The sequence below is a fragment of the Lethenteron reissneri genome, chromosome 44 (genome assembly GCF_015708825.2).
Source record: "Lethenteron reissneri isolate LAM-NWPU_2019-01 chromosome 44, ASM1570882v1, whole genome shotgun sequence".
Lineage (NCBI taxonomy): Eukaryota > Metazoa > Chordata > Hyperoartia > Petromyzontiformes > Petromyzontidae > Lethenteron > Lethenteron reissneri.
Window position 1 is genome coordinate 10,122,248 of NC_083822.1, and position 16,891 is coordinate 10,139,138.

At 58.2% G+C, this 16,891-nt stretch overlaps 1 protein-coding gene across 1 annotated transcript in view; it reads left to right on the forward strand.

Annotated features, from left to right (window-relative positions):
- Nucleotides 1-14,880, forward strand: part of LOC133353607 (serine/threonine-protein kinase/endoribonuclease IRE1-like) — a 36,203-nt gene extending 21,323 nt beyond the window's left edge. The window contains 12 exon segments of the mRNA XM_061569981.1: nucleotides 656-868; nucleotides 1,135-1,450; nucleotides 2,194-2,210; nucleotides 2,212-2,285; nucleotides 3,015-3,204; nucleotides 4,009-4,108; nucleotides 5,430-5,629; nucleotides 5,888-6,035; nucleotides 9,118-9,245; nucleotides 11,000-11,123; nucleotides 12,987-13,054; nucleotides 13,775-14,880. Of these exon segments, the coding sequence (XP_061425965.1) occupies nucleotides 656-868; nucleotides 1,135-1,450; nucleotides 2,194-2,210; nucleotides 2,212-2,285; nucleotides 3,015-3,204; nucleotides 4,009-4,108; nucleotides 5,430-5,629; nucleotides 5,888-6,035; nucleotides 9,118-9,245; nucleotides 11,000-11,123; nucleotides 12,987-13,054; nucleotides 13,775-13,978 (1,782 nt within the window). The 3' untranslated portion in view covers nucleotides 13,979-14,880.
- The last annotated feature ends 2,011 nt before the right edge of the window (nucleotides 14,881-16,891 follow it).

Sequence of the window (16,891 nt, forward strand, 5' to 3'; positions counted from 1 at the left end):
CCTTGAAGGACACCATTTTGGGTAGTTGGAGTAGGTCGCCCTCCAACAACTATAAAGGGCAGAGGAGCAACGCTCACAACAACGATCGGAGCGCCGGGCAACTAAAATGGCACAGCAGGGAGCACAGGTGCTGCATCTGCCAGTCATCTCAGTCAGTCAACCGATGGCACTTGGGTCTGGTACATGACCTCCTTAATGCGGCCTCATAGTGAACCTAGCCTGGCACAAACACTGTGGTGATGTCACCCCTGGCAGCTGTTGTTGTGTGTGCGGGGAGCGGTGGACCGCGCTACGAACCTCACAGTCAACAACAGTGACGGTTACCTTAATAGGTCCTGGGCCTCCCCTAGGTCGACTCAGCCTCAAGTGAGTACCTGATGCGATGTGTAAATATCGCCACTGGAGAGACAAAGGCGTCCGGGCGTGGTGCTGGCCCCCCAGCCCCTCGTGGGGCGTGCCGGCCTTCACCGGTGCTGCTCGCTAACAGCACTTGCCCCAACAGTCTGTTAAGGCTACACGGGGGGGGGGGATCTTTGTCTTTGTCGTGGAAGTTGTCGCACTGCGCTACGAACCCAACACCCTCCACCCCCCTCCCACCCTCGTTCCCCCCCGTGCGACCCTAACCTCCCGTCCCCCGTCACCGGCCCCGGGTCAGCGCGTCACGGTGATGGACCCGGCGGCCACGGAGCGGCTCACCACGACGATCCTGCGGCGGGCCGAGCGCGAGGCCCAGGGGGCTTCCGCCACGGTGACGGCGGCGGTGACGCACGGCGCCGGCGAGGCGGCTGCCAGGGACACGGCGGTGCTCGCCGTCGGCACGCTGCTCCTCGCCGGGGTCATCGCCCTCGCGCTCGCCGCTCACTCCAAGGTCGCCGTGACGACGGTCGCCGGGTCGAGGGGGGTGGGGGGTGGGGGGCGCGGGGCGGGGTGTGTCGTGGGGAGGGGGTCAGGCGGGGTCGGGGAGGTCAGGTGGGGGACATCGATTTTTATTTTGCTGCTCCAAGAGGAATTTTGGTGGTCCTCTTGAAGCCACCCTGCCCCTCACATCTTGTTACATCTCCTCCCGTCTCCTCGCATCTCCTCACGTCTCCTCACGCCCCCCCCCCCCCCCCCCCCGTTTCTGCCCGCGCGCAGAAGTCCCCCAAGGACAACGAGCAGCAGCGACTGCAGCGCCAGCTCGAGGAGGTGCTGCGGCTCCTGCAGCCGCAGGCCACCCCCTCCCCCACCTCGTCGCCGGGGCCCACGCCGCCGCCCTCCTCCACCTCGTCGTCGCTGCTCCGTCGGGACGCGTCCGCGAGCGGCGGCTCCAGGTCCGGCGCCTCGTCACCCGCCGCCTCCTCCTCCTCCTCCGCCGCGTCGTCGCCGGCCGCCTCCAACCACTCGCAGCGGTCGCTGAGCGACGCGGGCGACGTGGGGAGCGGGGGGAGCACGCGGAGCTCCGAGAGCCGCGGTGAGCAACGGCGCTCGGGCCTCGTCGCGGCTGCCCCCGGCGTGGGGGGGCGGCCTTCATCCCTCGCGGAATCACGACGGGTTTTAAGAGGGCGGCGGGCGGCGTTGGTGTGCGGGCACGGCGGCGATCGTACGCACGTCGAACTTCTTTCGCGCCGTACGTAGCCGGCCGTGCCAATCGGATGCGCGGGTAGTCTGAGTGTTTGTGTGTTCGCGCTTTAGAGTTCGCGCCAAAGTGTTAGCGTGTGAGTGTTTGCGCAGTAGGTGTCAGCGCGTTTCATATTAGAGCGGGCAGCGCGGTAGTGTTGATGTGTTCGTGTTAGCGCGGTAGTGTTAGTGCTGTAGTGTTAGTGGGTTCGGGCTTTGTCAAACCGCTGCTGCTCAAAGGCCTCCTCCGGGCCGTGATCAGTGACAGGGGGCGGTTATTTGACCAGGAGCAGTGTGCGGACATCGATCGCCACTGATGTTAGCCGTGGCCGACGATCAAACTCGGTTCACAATACAGTGCGCTGACGACAATACCAACAACAACAACAACCGCCATTTGCCACTAATTGGCGGTGACATCACCACGCCGCTTGTGCCAGGCCATGTGCACGTTAAGGCCAGTGCCACCCCCTCCCCCCGCCCCCCTACACGCGCCAAGGGAAGGCATCTGTGTCCCAGACGTTACGACGTGTTCACGCGTTCCACTGCGCATTTCCCCCCGCGTCCTCCCCCTCTCCCCCCCCGCCCCGTGTCCAGACTGCGACGGGGGAATTCGTCGCGGTGGGGAAGATCTCCTTCGACTCCCGGGACGTGCTGGGCCGCGGGGCCGAGGGCACCTTCGTGTACCGGTGCGTGGCCACGGTGGGGGCTTTGTGGGGGGCGGCCTTCATCCCTCGCGGAATCACGACGGGTTTTTTTTCCTATTGCTTTTTCTTCATCCTGGAGAAATATGATGAGCGTTGAAGCCCTTCTTTCACGGATGTACGGGTAGGGGCACTGGGTGTCTCTGTGTTCGATTCTCGCTCACGGTCAACACCAGTGATGATTATTTGAACCAGTCATGGGCCCTCCCCTAGGTCTACTCAACCTGAAATGGGTACCTGGTGCAGTGTGTAAACATCGCCACTGGGGAGAGAAAAGTGGTCAGGCGTGGTGCCTGGCCACCCACCCCTTCCGTGTGCCTTGCCGGCATTCATCCCTGCTCACTAACAGCACTTGCCCCTACAATCTGTTCAGGCTATATGGGGGATCTTTGTCTTTGTATACCTGGGGGAGCGGTAGTGTAGTAGTTAGTGCGCAGCACTACAAACCCGGCGTACCGGGTTAGATCCCCGCTCACGGCCAACACCAGTGACGATTATTTGAACCGGTCATGGGCCTCCCCTAGGTCTCCTCGGCCTTAAATGAGTACCTAGTGGGGTGTGCAAACATCGTCACTAGGGAGACAAAGGCGGCCGGGCGTGGTGCCTCCGTGTGCCTTGCCGGCCTTCATAGGCGCATCCTCGCTAACAGCGCTTGCCCCAACAGTCTGTCGAGGCTATACGGGGGGCGTGGATCTTTTGTCTTTGCGAGCGCAGGGGTCACTTCGACGGGCGCGCCGTGGCGGTGAAGCGCGTGCTCTCGGACTGCGTGGCATTTGCGGAGCGCGAGGCCCAGCTGCTGCGCGAGTCGGACGCGCACGCTCACGTCGTGCGCTACTTCTGCACAGAGCGCGACCGCCAGTTCCACTACATCGCCATCGAGCTGTGCGCCAGCACGCTGCACCAGGTGCGCGTGCGTGTGTGATTGTGGGAGAGTGTGAGTGTGTTCGTGCGTAGCTGTGCGTGCGAGTGCGCGTGGTCCGACCCATCAGTTCCACTACGTCGCCACCGAGCTGTGCACCAGGTGCGCGTGTGTGTGCGTGTGTGCTTGTGTGCGTGTGTGTGCGTGCGTGTGTGTGTGCGTGTGTGTGCGTGTGTGTACGCATGTGTGTGTGTACGTATGTGTGTGTGTACGCATGTGTGTGTGCGCGTGTGTGTGTGTGTACGCATTTGTGTGTGCGCGTGTGTGTGTGTCTGCGCGTGTGTGTGCGTGTGTGGGGGCAGCAGTAGTGTTGCAGTTAGCGTGCTGTGCTACGAACCCGGCAACCCGGGTTCGATTCCCGCTCACGGCCAACACCAGTGATGATTATCTGAACCGGTATTGGGCCTCACCTCGGTGCTGGCCACCCACTCCCTCATAGGTGCTCGCTAACAGCACTTGCTCCAACACTCTGTTAAGGCTATACGGGGGAACTTTGTCTTTTTCCCGTTCTTGATTGTGTGAGTGTGTCAGTGTGCGTGCGTGCGTGCAACTGCCCGTTTCCGCGACTTTTTTATCGACCTCCCCCGCCCCTCCCCCTCGGGGATGCCTTCCCTCCTTCGGCTGCCACTCCGTCGCCAGCCTCCGCCGCCGGCCATCGCCGCTCCTCGTGGCGCGTGACAGCGCGTCGCTGCCCTCGTGAATGTGATCCCAGAGTCCCTCGCTCGTGCCGGATCCCGTGCTGCTCACCGTTCCGTCGCGCCGCTCATTTGTTTTCGCCCCCCCCGCCAGTACGTGGAGGGGGAACGTTTTGATCGGCGGGGGCTGGAGCCGCTGACGCTGCTGTACCAGACGATGAGCGGACTCGCTCACCTGCACTCGCTCAACATCGGTGAGCGGCCTCCTGCCCCCGGCGCTCGCCCACCCCTTCCTCCCCTTCCATTATGTGGCTTTTGAAAAGGCAAACGGAACCGCGTTCACGAACCGTGCGTGCGCGCGCGTGTGTTGTGGGTAGCGGTTAGCGCGCTGCGCTACGAACCGAAATTAAAAAGAGCACAAAGATACGAAGAAAAGTGCAGCGACGAAACAAATCAAAACCCCAACCCAAAATTTGGTCCTGCTGCTGTTGGCAGCGCTGCAGAAGCACAAATAAGCACATCTTAGCAGATGCTTCCACGCAGTACTGTTTCACTCTTGTCTTGATAAATTGGCCGGAGACAGCAAAATGCGTCTGCCGGATGCTTGCAGCCTTTAGATGCCATATCAGAAAAACGCAGACATGTATCCACTTAGGCAGCTGGAACTAAACTGCACTGCTGGGCTTAATGCCCCTGTATCTATACGACTATTAATATCACTGTAAAGTTCTAGCATGTTCTACAAGTTACTCCAAGTTTACTCGGCACTGACTCTATCTGGAATAGTCTGGAAAATAGGTAAATGTCTAAATATCATTGTCCTGGTGACCAAAGCAAAGTTTGTGGGGAATAATAATGTCTGTACTTTTGAAGCATAAGCAATTAGGAAATAACACTTATTACCCAGGAATTAAACAAAAAATTTGTTACACAGCACAATAAAAAAAACAACACTTTGTCCTTGAAAGGAAAAACGTACGCATAATGGGCGAAGATGCAGGCAACGAAATAGAAATCGGAGCAAAACCAACTGCATTGCAGAAGCAATTGAAAACAGCGTATGAACATAAATCAATTTTTAAATTGCATTCAGTTTCCTGCAGCAAAAAAAAGCAGCATCAGCAACATCGCCCCCTTACTGTGAAAATTTGGCAGGACCTCCTGAAAAAAAAGTCGTGAGACTCGGTGAGGCTGTCCTGGGTGTACAAGCTCGATTAATAAATGAACAAATATGACCCCGGTGAAGCAGCGTGGTGATGTATGGTCGAACAATTCCGAACAACACACTTTTCATGTTCCTGTTCTTGTCCATCTTTACACACGTGTGTCCAAACAGTGCCAGTTTCCTTGCCATCGCTGCCTGCAGCATCATCAGGTCTCCTTCTGCGTGCCCCCTTTTTCTAACTTCACTCTACTTTGGTCACTCTCCGGGCCCAGCTTGGTCAAACGAAAAAACAAAAACACGCGGTTAAATCTTTTTTACGCGGGAGGCTGCTGCCTCTGTCTGGTCCGGTCCGGTCAGACCCGTTCGCTAACCCCCCCACCCGCCGTGCCCGCGATCCCGCCGGAGAGCAGTCCACCGCGACCTGAAGCCGCACAACATCCTCATCTCGATGCCGAGCGCGCTGGGCCGTGTGCGGGCGCTCATCTCCGACTTCGGCCTCTGCAAGAAGCTCGGCGCCGGGCGGCAGAGCTTCAGCCGGCGCTCGGGCACCGCCGGCACGGAGGGGTGGATCGCGCCGGAGATGCTGCGCGAGGACAGCACCGAGAACCCGGTGGGTGGTGTGGGTGGCGCCGCCACCGCTGATGGTGGTACCGATTGTGGTGATTAGTCATAGAGGTGGCGGTGGTGGTGATGGTACCACCTGACACACTCTCCACTCTACACCCCACAATCTGAAGCATAAACCTACACTCTGCTCCTGACCCCCCACACCACTCCTCGCCCTGGACCCCACCGCTCGCCCCCACACCGCGCTCGGACGGGCCCTGCCAACGCCGCGCGCCGCCTCTCTCCCTCTCCCCACCCGCAGACGAGTGCGGTGGACATCTTCTCGGCGGGCTGCGTGGTCCACTATGTGGTGACGGGCGGGGGCCACCCCTTCGGCGACGCCCTGCGCCGCCAGTCCAACATCCTGCAGGGCGCGCACAGCACCGCGCAGCTGGGCAGCGACACGCACGGTGAGCGGCACGATGGAGCCGACGCCCCGCCGCGTGGCAGGGAATCTCGGGGGGGTCCCTTCAACGGGGCGATGCGGCGAGGTGGGCGCGAACTCCCACTGCGCTCTGGGCTATGACAGGTCAACGGAGAAGCGCTCGGCCCGTTGAATGTGCACACCGCTCTGAACCCCTCCCCCGCCGCCGCCCCCTGTGAAAGCAGAGGCTGCCTCCTGCCTTCACTCTGCTCCCTCTCTTCCCTCCCTTCTTATCGCCCTCTCCACCCCTCGATATCTTGGCCCGATTCTTCCTTTTCCCCCCTCGTCCCCTTGCTGCCCAGCGCTCCTGTCTTCACGCTGCTCACCTTTGAGCCATGCTCTCTTTGTCCATCTTGGGAACTTCCGACCCGGCATCCCCTCTCGGCTCTACTCCGCTTCCAGCGGTGGCGTGCCGCCACGGATGAACAGGTTGCATCTCACCTCACACATTTGAAAGGAGCACGCACAGTCCCCACTGCCCCTGCGCGACGCAAAGTGGCTCGGCGCTAGGCCCGCAAACGAGCACGAGCCTGGCAGTAGGCGGCGGCGATTGCCGCTGCCGTGCGCAGTACCGGTCGAGTTGAACGGTGACCCACGTGGACTTCTGCGAGTGTGTCCACGTGTAACACGGGGCGAGCGAGCGGCGAGTGCCTCTCCGCGCGTCCTTCAGCAACGTCGAGCGGGTGAGCGACGTGGCCTGTTGGTGTCCACCCGTGGGCGAGGGGTGGATCCTGTGTGTGCGTGCATGTCCACCCTGTGGGCATCCACCTTTAACATGGAACAAGTGAGTGTTGGTTGGTGGGGTTCTGTTGGTATCCACCATGAGCGTTGGTGAGCGGTGGTGCCTCTGGGCATTTGCGTGTCCACCCTCGGACACGTACGAGCCGATTTCATCGCTCCATCTCCCCCGGCGGAAGTCCTCCTCTCCGGGACGCGCCCCGTAACTTGGCTCAATAGCAATCGGTAGCGAGCGACTGAGCGATCTGATCGCCACCGCCGTGGGTGAGTTTGCGCGTCGGCGGTGCTCGCTCGGGGCACCGGCTTCAGCGGCGGTAGCGCACGTTAGCGGGGCGGTGGGGCCGCAGGGGCGCCTCTGTCTGCTCTGTATTCTAGTGGCCCGTTCGGGACAATCGTCCATTCGGCAAATTGCATCTCGAAAATGTTTTCAATTTTTTACGAGGATTTTCCGCAAAAGTAGGGCATCCAATTTTCAGCTTATTGTTGGCTTTAAATGGGTGTCGGAGGAGTGCGTTATATCTGCGATCAGAAATTGGGGACGAATAAATTGCCTTCCCCTCTCCGCGTGCAGCGACAGGGCGCAAAATGCCGCAGGAGGAGGTGGGGGAAGCTGGAGCAGGAGTGGGGGGGGGTGGTGGGCGGGGGGGCGGGGGGCAGGGGAGGGGGGGGAAACAGTTCCCGCGAGAACCGCTGCCACTCGACGCAGGGCGCTCAGAATCCAGAGCGTCGTCGTTCAAAAGGCGCCGTCCCCAGACGCCGCGGCCCCGCTATACGTGGAGGTGGCGCTTCTCGCGGCGCGCGACCGCTCCATCCTTCCTCGTCATCGTTTGCTGCCGCCACCCTCCGCCCACCCACCCACCCCCGCCCCCAGCCTCCCTCCCCGCCCTCGTCGCATCGATTAATCGCGCGTCGCCGCAGAGCGCCCCCGATTAGCACGGTTGACTGACTACGTACGGTGCGAAAGAAGTTCAACATACGTACGTACAGATGAGCGATGTGCCAACATCCCCCCCCCCGCCCCCCCCCCCCTCCCCGGCGTGCGCGTGGTGCGGTGTTACTTTTGTAACAGGATTCCGTGGCAAAAAGCATTCGACGACAGAGTGTTCCCGCCGAGACAATAATGATGAACTCGTAACGCACCGCTCGCTCTCGAAGGGGGTAGAGGGAGGACGGCTCGGAGAGGGGGGCGAGGAATCCCAGACAAAGCGGGAAGGCAGCAGCCACAAGCAACTGCCCAAGCTTTGCGGTCCTCTATATACAAAGGTCTTTTCAGCCAATGAGCGTTTATGCATTTGGTGGGTAAAAAACGGAGCACCCGGAGGCAACCGACGATATTATTCGCCGTACCGCCTACCCCTGGCGAGCCATGACGCAGCTCCTCCTCAACGCCCACGGGAGGGGGGAGTCATCCACCAACCCTCGCTGCTGCCGCCACAGTGCTGGATCACGGGGCATGTCCACGTGCGCAGCGAGCACCGCCCGGCTAATGAAGGAGTTGGAGTGACGACGCAGGCCGAGATGATTTAGTGGCGTTATTAGAGATCGCAGTTGCGCTGAGGAATACCCAAACAACGTGGTAATTGGCTGTGTGCGTGTCTGTCGGAGGATTTACCGAGTTCGCTGATTGACTGAGCAGGTAATATTGGGGAGGAAACTACAGCGCGCCCCTCACACTGACGTTTAATAACGAAGGCCGTGTGACAGGACTAAGAGAATGACGATGTGATATCCACACACTGACGACTGGACTGGTGCAGTGGTGAGCGCATGCGCCACTAACCCAGTGAACCGAGTTGAATTCCCACTCGCGACCAATAAGAGTGGAGAACATTTGAACCGATCGTGGGGCCTCCCCTCATTCCCAACGTCTGTTCAAGATGATGTTGTTTGGATGCCTGAGTTAGTGAGTGGGTGGGTGGGTGTGTGAGCGAGTGAGTGTCGTTGACTTGGCTAAGACTGTGACTAAACAATGCTTACTAAATTAACACTGGTGTGTGTGTGTGTGGGGAGCGATAGTGTAGCGGTTAGCGCGCTACGCTATGAACTCGGCGACACGGGTTCGATTCCCGCTTACGGCGAACACCAGTGACGATTATCTGAACCGGTCCTGGGCCTCCCCTAGGTCGACTCAGCCTAAAAAAATGAGGGAGATAAAGTCGGTCAGGCGTGGTGCTGGCCACCCACCCCTCGTGTACCATTGCGGCCTTCATCGGTGCTTGCTAACAGCACTTGCCCCTACAGTCTGTTAAGGCTATATAGGGGATCTTTGTCTTTGTTTGTTTGTATGTGTGTGTATATGCATGCGTGTGCCTGCACGTGCGGAGCCACAGACACCGTGGTGGCGCGGGACCTCATCGAGGCGATGATCTCCCGGGAGCCGCGCAAGCGACCATCAGCGGCCACCGTCCTCGCCCACCCGTTCTTCTGGAGCCTCGAGAAGCAGCTGCAGTTCTTCCAGGTGCCGCCCCCCCAGACACAACCCAACTAGACGCCACCCCCCCACTGCCCCCCACCCCGTCCTCCCCCTGCCCCCCCACCTTTCCCTTTGGCTCATGCCCACGGCGTGTCCCACTTGGCGACCTTGCCGCCAGGTCTCTGTTTGAGAGTTGCCCCCCCCCCCCCCCCCCCGAGCGACAACGTTCTGGTCAAAGGCAACCGGCGAAAGATCCCAGCGGCCTCCCGCTGGGACGTTGGCGCAGGTTAAGGGGCTGCCGCCGGCCCCGTCTCATGGCGGAGCCAGACGGGCCCGGCGGGGGGGTTGACCGCGAGTGCCGCAGTCACGTTGCTCCCCACGAAGCGTTGACGCCGCGTTGGCAGGCGGTGCAGTGGCCCACCAGCCACGGAGACGCGAGGGGACGTGGCAGCCGAACGGCGATTGAGAACCAAAACCTCAACGCGTCCGTCAACAGGGCTGCCTTGGAATAAAAAATATATATATTTAATGTAAAATATGGCGACGTTTCTGGCGATGGCCCTTCTCGCAGAGAGAGAGAGAGAGCGATAATTCTCTTCTTCTTTTTCTTCACAGAGTGACATGGAATGTCACCAGTTACGCATTTTATTGCGTCACCGTGCTATTGACGACTGCGTTGAGTTTGAATTCCCAATGGTCGTTGGGCCGCCACGCTCTTCCGCGCGTGCACGCACGCGTTCGTTAATCGCGCCCGCGGTCACGTGACTTTTACGCTCGTTCTCCGAGGCTCGTTAACGGCACGTCCCTGGGATGACTCGAGTGGCCGATAGCATCGCCGCCCCCCTCGGCCGCCCCCACCCCCCGCCGCCCCCATCCCAATCTCACTCGTTGGGTCCCCCCGTTATTAAAATCATTCATCACCCAGTAGCATTTCACGAACGCCACCTCCACAGAAAATGCCCCCCTCCGCCATGTGTTTCTGTTTTAATCCGATTGCAAGTGAAACGAACGCTGGCCCCGTCGTTCTGACATTTGCCGTGCCCTTGGCGCCGTGTCCTCGCCCGGCACCGGGGCGCCGGCGGTGGCGGCGACGCGGCACTAGCGGGCGGGCGGGCGCCGGTAGGGAGCTTGCGGTTTGTATCGGGTTACGGGTGCTCCATCCTCCTAGCTCCGACCAGCGTTGAAGGTGAGCCGCTCTTGCGCGAGCCGCGCGTTAAATCGGCGCGCTGTTTTCCGCGCCGGCGCCGCCAAATCTTCTCGCTCCCTCACCCCCCACCACCCCCACCCCCCTTCGTTAACCCCGCCGGTGTCGGCGTCGTCGCCCCGTCTCGTCCGCAACGAGACCGCGAATTGCCCACAAGGCGGCAATGCGGCAAGGGATTATTCAATCTATCTGTGCGTAGCTTTGACCCGCTTGAATGTGTAAGGGGTGGTTTGTTTTGTTTTTCTTATCTCTATGTGATGCGTTTCTGCCCTAAACCTAACAGTGATTAATGGAGATTGGCCACACATTGCAGCACATGGTTCCTCCAGACAGAGAGACCTGCAACTCAGCGACGCGATCCCCGATGAATAATTTAGTTCATGTGCTCCCTCTCAATCCCCCACCCTCACCTCCACCCCTTCCTGGCTGCTCACTCCGCTTGTGCGGGGCCCCAATCCTCCATGCCGCGCATGACCTCGTGAGCGTGTGTGTCAGTGAGCGTGTGTATGTATATTGTGCAGCACTTGCCACAACAGTCTGTAGAGACTAAACAGGGAATCTTTGTCTCTGTGCGTGTGTGTGTGTGGTGTAACAGGACGTGAGCGATAGGATAGAGAAGGAGGCGGTGGAGGGAGCGGTGGTGGTGCGTTTGGAGGACGGGGGGGCGCGAGTGGTGCGCGACGACTGGAGGCTCCGTATCACCGTGCCGCTGCAGACCGGTCTCACGCACACACACACACAAAGATAAAGATCCCCCGTGTAGCCTTAACAGACTGTTGGGGAAAGTGCTGTTAGCAAGTATGGTGCTGGCCACCCAGCCAGCACCACGCCGGACGGCCTTTTCCTCCCGAGCGGCGATGCTTACACACCGCACGATTCACTCGTTTGAGGCCTGGTCGACCTAGGGGAGGCCCAGGAACGGTTATGATAATCGTCACCAGTGTTGGCCGTGAGCGGGAATCGATCGTGGGTCGTTGGGTTTGTAGCGCAGCGTAGCGCTAACCGCTGCACCACCGCACCCGGTAAACACACAACGCGCACATACACAAGGGCCATTGCCAAACCACACCAGGCCACTGGTTCCTATGTAAGCCTATAGGTCTCTTGACAGCAGGGTAGCTATCGAGTGTGCAGGTGGTGGAACTGCACCGGGGCCAAATGGAGTGGGAGGGGTGCCCAGGCACCAGACTACGAAGAGTGGGGGAGGGGGAGAAATTGGGCAGCCTCCCCCCCCCCCAATTGAATCCTTGCACTCTGGCCCATGCCACTAATCAACACACTGCGTTCTCCCAGCCCTCTCCTCCCGCCTCCTCCTCCCTCCTCCTCTCTCCTCCTCCCTCCTCCTCTCTCCTCCAGAGAAATCACAAAGCTGCCTCAGCTGGGAGGGGGTGGGGAGTGGAAGCTGTTACACGGATGTGTGGAAAAACACACACGCACGCAGAAACACGTTCTCGCTCGTGCGCCCTCCTCTCTCCGGTTCCCACACCGGTCCGGCGGGAGATAGGGAGAGAAGGAGGGGGTGAGAGGGGGGCTGGCGGGCTGGGGGGCTGGGCCCCCCCCTCCCTCCACCCCGCTGCTTCACTTGATATGCAGTGCAGGCAAACTGTTTGCAAAACTTGGAGAGGCAGGTAGTGGAGAGAGCGCGAGCGGCGCGGTGAGGCGGTGTGCGCCGCGGCCTCGTGCGCTGCCTGTGCTTGGAGAGCCGGAGCAGCGACGGGCGGGAAGCGGATCGTGTCGGGCGGATTCTTTCCATCTCGTGACACCGATAGGCGCAGTCGAGATCGGATCGGGCAGAGAGACAAGAACGAAGGGTCAAGTCTACTTAGAGAGGGGGGGTGGTGGTGGCCCAGGACGCGATCAGACACCACGTGTCGCTGTTAGCCACGGGCGGGAATTGAACTTAGGTTGCTGGGTTTAAACCGCAGTCCTGATAAACATGCCAATGTCAGGCCAACGTTGGAATGTGGTTGGAACCGTTAGACCGACGTTGGCTCAACGTTCCGTGTTTGCTGGGGTGCCCGAAGCACTATGCCACCGCTCCTTTGCACACTCGCAACAACAGGAACCTCCATTCGCGGCTCACAGTGGGTTTTATTTTCGTTGGGTTCCTCCGTGCGTAAGTGGGCACGACGTCACTTGCAGCTGTGCACCCCTCCACCACCCGACACAGCCAAGAAAAATCGAGTTGTCACCCGGACAGCAGTGTACGGTTGATGTTGGGTTTTTAGGCAAAACTGATTGAGTTGAGAAGAAAAGTTACATTTTGACAATCTCGCACGACGTTTCGCCGGAGATTACATCGAGCTTGTGAATAAAATATGTGAACGACGTCAACCTCCACTCCGCTGCCAAGCGGTGGTGGCATTACCAGGGTGCTGAGCGCTAGAATGTGTGCACTTTGTTTCCCTAGTCGCGATGTTTACACATCGCACACAGGTACTCATTTGAGGCTGAGACACGAACACACACACGCGCGCACACGCACGTGCACGCGCCAAGCTATTCCACGCGGGATCAGATGCTTTGCTTGCCGATGCAGATGGCTGCCCTCGTGACATGTTTTATTTAAATGTATCCTGCAGATTTGAGAAAGTTCAGGACGTACAAGGGCACGTCGGTGCGCGATCTCCTCCGGGCCATGAGAAACAAGGTTGGATTTCACAGCGAATCGATGCGACAGCGCACACTGACAAACAAGAGGGCGTCATTGCTCGCCGATGCAATCTCGCTCTTCAAAACGATCGTTAATTTAGAAGAACAATCATGGGTCACAATCATCATAATGTCAGTAGCGAACTCGACTTGTGACGCACCGTCACCGCTGCGGCACAGTATTCGCGGTCGCCTGGGGGAAGCAAGTCCTTGACTATGGCCTCCCACTAAGTAGCCACCGCCGGAAGCACTCGTCATTCAAGCGACACAGCCCCCATTAAGAGACGTCACGGTTCGCTGCCCCCAGTGTCGCACGCAAACTTCTCCTTATCCTGTTTCATATTTACGGAGCGCCTCAGTTGAAGGTGCTTCACGTAGTTTGAAAGCGGGAATAAAAAGCGAGTGCTTTCGGTGGCAAGGGCGGTGCCGAGGAATGAGTGACCGCGACAGAGGGCACTTGGGTGGCGGGGGGGGGGGGGTCACGGAAGGGCTGTAGGGGAGGGACGGGACGGAGTGGAGAGGACGAGGGGAAAGAAGAGGAAGGGAATTGGCGATGGAGAAGAGGTGAGGATTTAAGGGGAAGAACAAAAAAAGGTTTAAGGTGGGGGGGGGGGGGGGACACATCGTGTGACCCACACTCCCGTGTGCTTGCTCCTTCCCTCTTCCTTCCTCCTAATCCTTCTTGCTCCTCGTTGCCGCACGACCTCGCCACCGGCAGAAGCACCACTACCGGGAGCTGCCGGAGGACGTGCAGGAGACGCTGGGCTCCGTGCCGGACGACTTCTGCCGCTACTTCACGTCGCGCTTCCCGCTGCTGCTGCTGCACACCTACAAGGCCATGAGGTGCTGCTCGCAAGAGAGGCTCTTCCACGCTTACTACCAGCGCCGCGCGGAGGATGGAAGAGACGCGTCCTCGCCGTGACGCAATCCGCTCGGGAGGGGACGTCCGAGGAGGAGGAGTCGGAGGAGTTGGAGAACTTCGACTGCTACACCGTCGCGGGGGGGAGGGAATGTGGACCCAATATACGCCCGGAGCGTTCGTGGCCAACGATCGACGCCCGCAGAAGTTGCGACGGCGCCCGGTGCAGGGGCGACGCGGAACTGTGACGTGGAAGCTGGCGGTGCCGCAGTTGGGCTGACGGGGGAGGATAAATAATTAAACAAAAAAATAGGACCACAGATTAGATTGTATAGTGATGTGTGTGTGTGTTTTTTTATCATCAAGTTAGTTTTATAATAATAGTGAGATCAAGATGTCATGAGGGCGAAAGCTGCTGAAGCCACCGGTGCAAAATCACTTCAATGCCTGTGTAACCGTTTGCTCCGTAAGTTTGTGTTCGCCCGTATGTTCATGCTCGCCCTTACGTTCATATTCGCCTGTACGTTCATGTTCACCCGTACGTTCATTTTCGCCCGCACATTCATGCTTGCCCGTAGTTCATGTTCACCCATATGTTCATGCTCGCTTGTACGGTAATGGTCGCCCTACATTCATGTTCACCCTTATGTTCATTTTCACCCATGGGTTCACAAAGTTTTAGCCGAGCTTTAAGCCGACGCGTGGAATTTGCCAGCGAAGAAGACGTCGAGAGAAGATGTATCTTTTTTTTATTGTGGGAGACTTTGGCAGTGAAGAACAAAAAATGTGCCGCATCCTTCCACGAAAAAATAACAACTCTGAGAAATAATTGTTTACAAAAGTGATGGATGACGTTTCGTTTTACAGTCAAATGGCAGTTCGTTTAATGCGTTTTTACTCGTGCCTGAGCATTTAGAGCCACACTCTGCAGAAGCCAAGTGCAATTAAATTCAAGGAAAGAGCTACCGCTGTATGCGTGGTGAAGGAGTCCCTGTGTGTGTGTGTTTGTCTGTGCCACCCCTGTGTCGCGGTGAGCGCACTGCGGTACGAATCCTGCGACCCGAGTTTGATTCCCACTCACGGCCAACATTGGTAATAATTATCTGAATTGATCCTGGGCCACCCCTAGGTAGACTCAGCCTCAATATAAGTTTCTGGCGTGGTGTGTAAACATCACCACTGGGTAGACGAATGTGGTGGGGCGTGGTGCTGGTCACCCACTTCCTCATGTACTGTGCCGGCTTTCATAGGTGCTCGCTAACAGCACTTGTCCAAAAATTCTGTATAGGCTACACGGTGGGATTTTGTCTCCATCATCCTTGTAGGGAGCGGTAGTGCAGTTATCAGTGCACTGCGGTAGCTCGTGCTTGATTCCCGGCTGCGGTAAACATCACTGGTGATCATCTTGGACTGAGACTTGGGCCTCCGCTAGGTCCGACTCACCCTTCAATGAGTCCGTCGTGCAGTTGTGTAAGCATCACCACTGGGGCGCGGTTGCTGGCGAAAACCACCCCCTCGTGTGTGCACCGTGCCTGCCTTCACGGTTGCTCACGAACGGCACTTGCCCTAACAGCCTGCGTAGGCTACATGCCTTAGTCTTCGTGTCATCCTCCAGGGAGGTGTGGTGCGCGCGTCTGTGAGATACTCGGGAGTCATGGTTTTATTTCAGGGGGATATGTCTAGGTCGGCGGCCCGGAAAATATTTTCCCACCCAGAACACCACATCCATAAACTACTAGTCGTGTGCCATCTAGTCCAGTCGACACAGCGACCCAGAACATATCGAGAGGAGAATGGCAGGAATAATAGGAATAGAGGATAAGGATTTATTATTCTTTGAATTTATAGGCCACCTAAATGCAACGAGCACCTCGCAGCAGCTGACATCTCGGCTCAGCCATTCCATTTCCCTATGGCAGTCAAACTAAGGGACCCCCCCAGTGGCAGATGTCCCCATGTGCCACAAGATGTACGCAGCACCGGGCCTGCAAACGGGCATTTTGTCTGCTAGTAGGGGGCCAATGCTGTTGGTGTGTGGTTTATTTTTCCCATTTAGGCATACAATCATTTGCGGGTAATTTGGCAAATATGACAAAGTGAGAAGGGATGTATGGGAGGAGCTGAGTGTTATGGGAGATCGGACACGGAGAGGCTCATGGGAAATGTTGGATCGACTCGCGCTAGTTCACGAGCACAGCTCGTGACGTCCATTTAATGCACGGCGAATTCTCTTCCCAACCCTCGCGTGGCGTACGCTAATGTTTCCGGCTCGGCAATCAGTAAATTATATTACCGTAAAAAATATATCTATATCTTTTGCGGTTCCCAATTGAGTTTACGGGTCCTCAGTGGCACCGTCCAAATACCCCCACGTGCCCATTAGCCCCTCTACACACACACTCGAGGGCTTCATATCTGAGTGGCACCGAGCCACGGTGTCGCGTCTAATTAGGGCCCCGTGTATATTGAGAAACCACTTGCGAAAATGGACTGGCTCACTTTCGTGTCTGCGATTGCCAGCGTGTGACCACCGGGGGGCACGTTGAAAATAGCGACTACATTTTTAGCGTGCCATAAAGGCCAATTAGTGGGTTTCCGTGGCCAGAAAGCTGTTCTCGTTTCTCTGTGTGAGTGTGGTACAGAGAGGAGCTCACGGGTGGTGGCATCTGTCAGTCATCTCAGTTAACGCGTGGCACCTGGGCGCGTCCCGTGACATCCTTCCAGCGAGCCTTCCACACTTCACCTGGCCTCAAAGGGCACCTCGCCTGCCTGGCACACCCACTGTGGTGGCGGTAGTGGTGTCACTTCTTGGCGAATGCCGGCTGTTGTTGTATTTGGCATGTGTGATGGTTTCTCGCTAACAGCGCTTGCCCCAACAGTCTATGTTGGCTATTCAGGAGATCTTTGTCGTGGGTATACGAGGTTGCATTTGTTTTGCTCGGATTTAAGTTTCACGTGCATCAGTGTTGGACCATC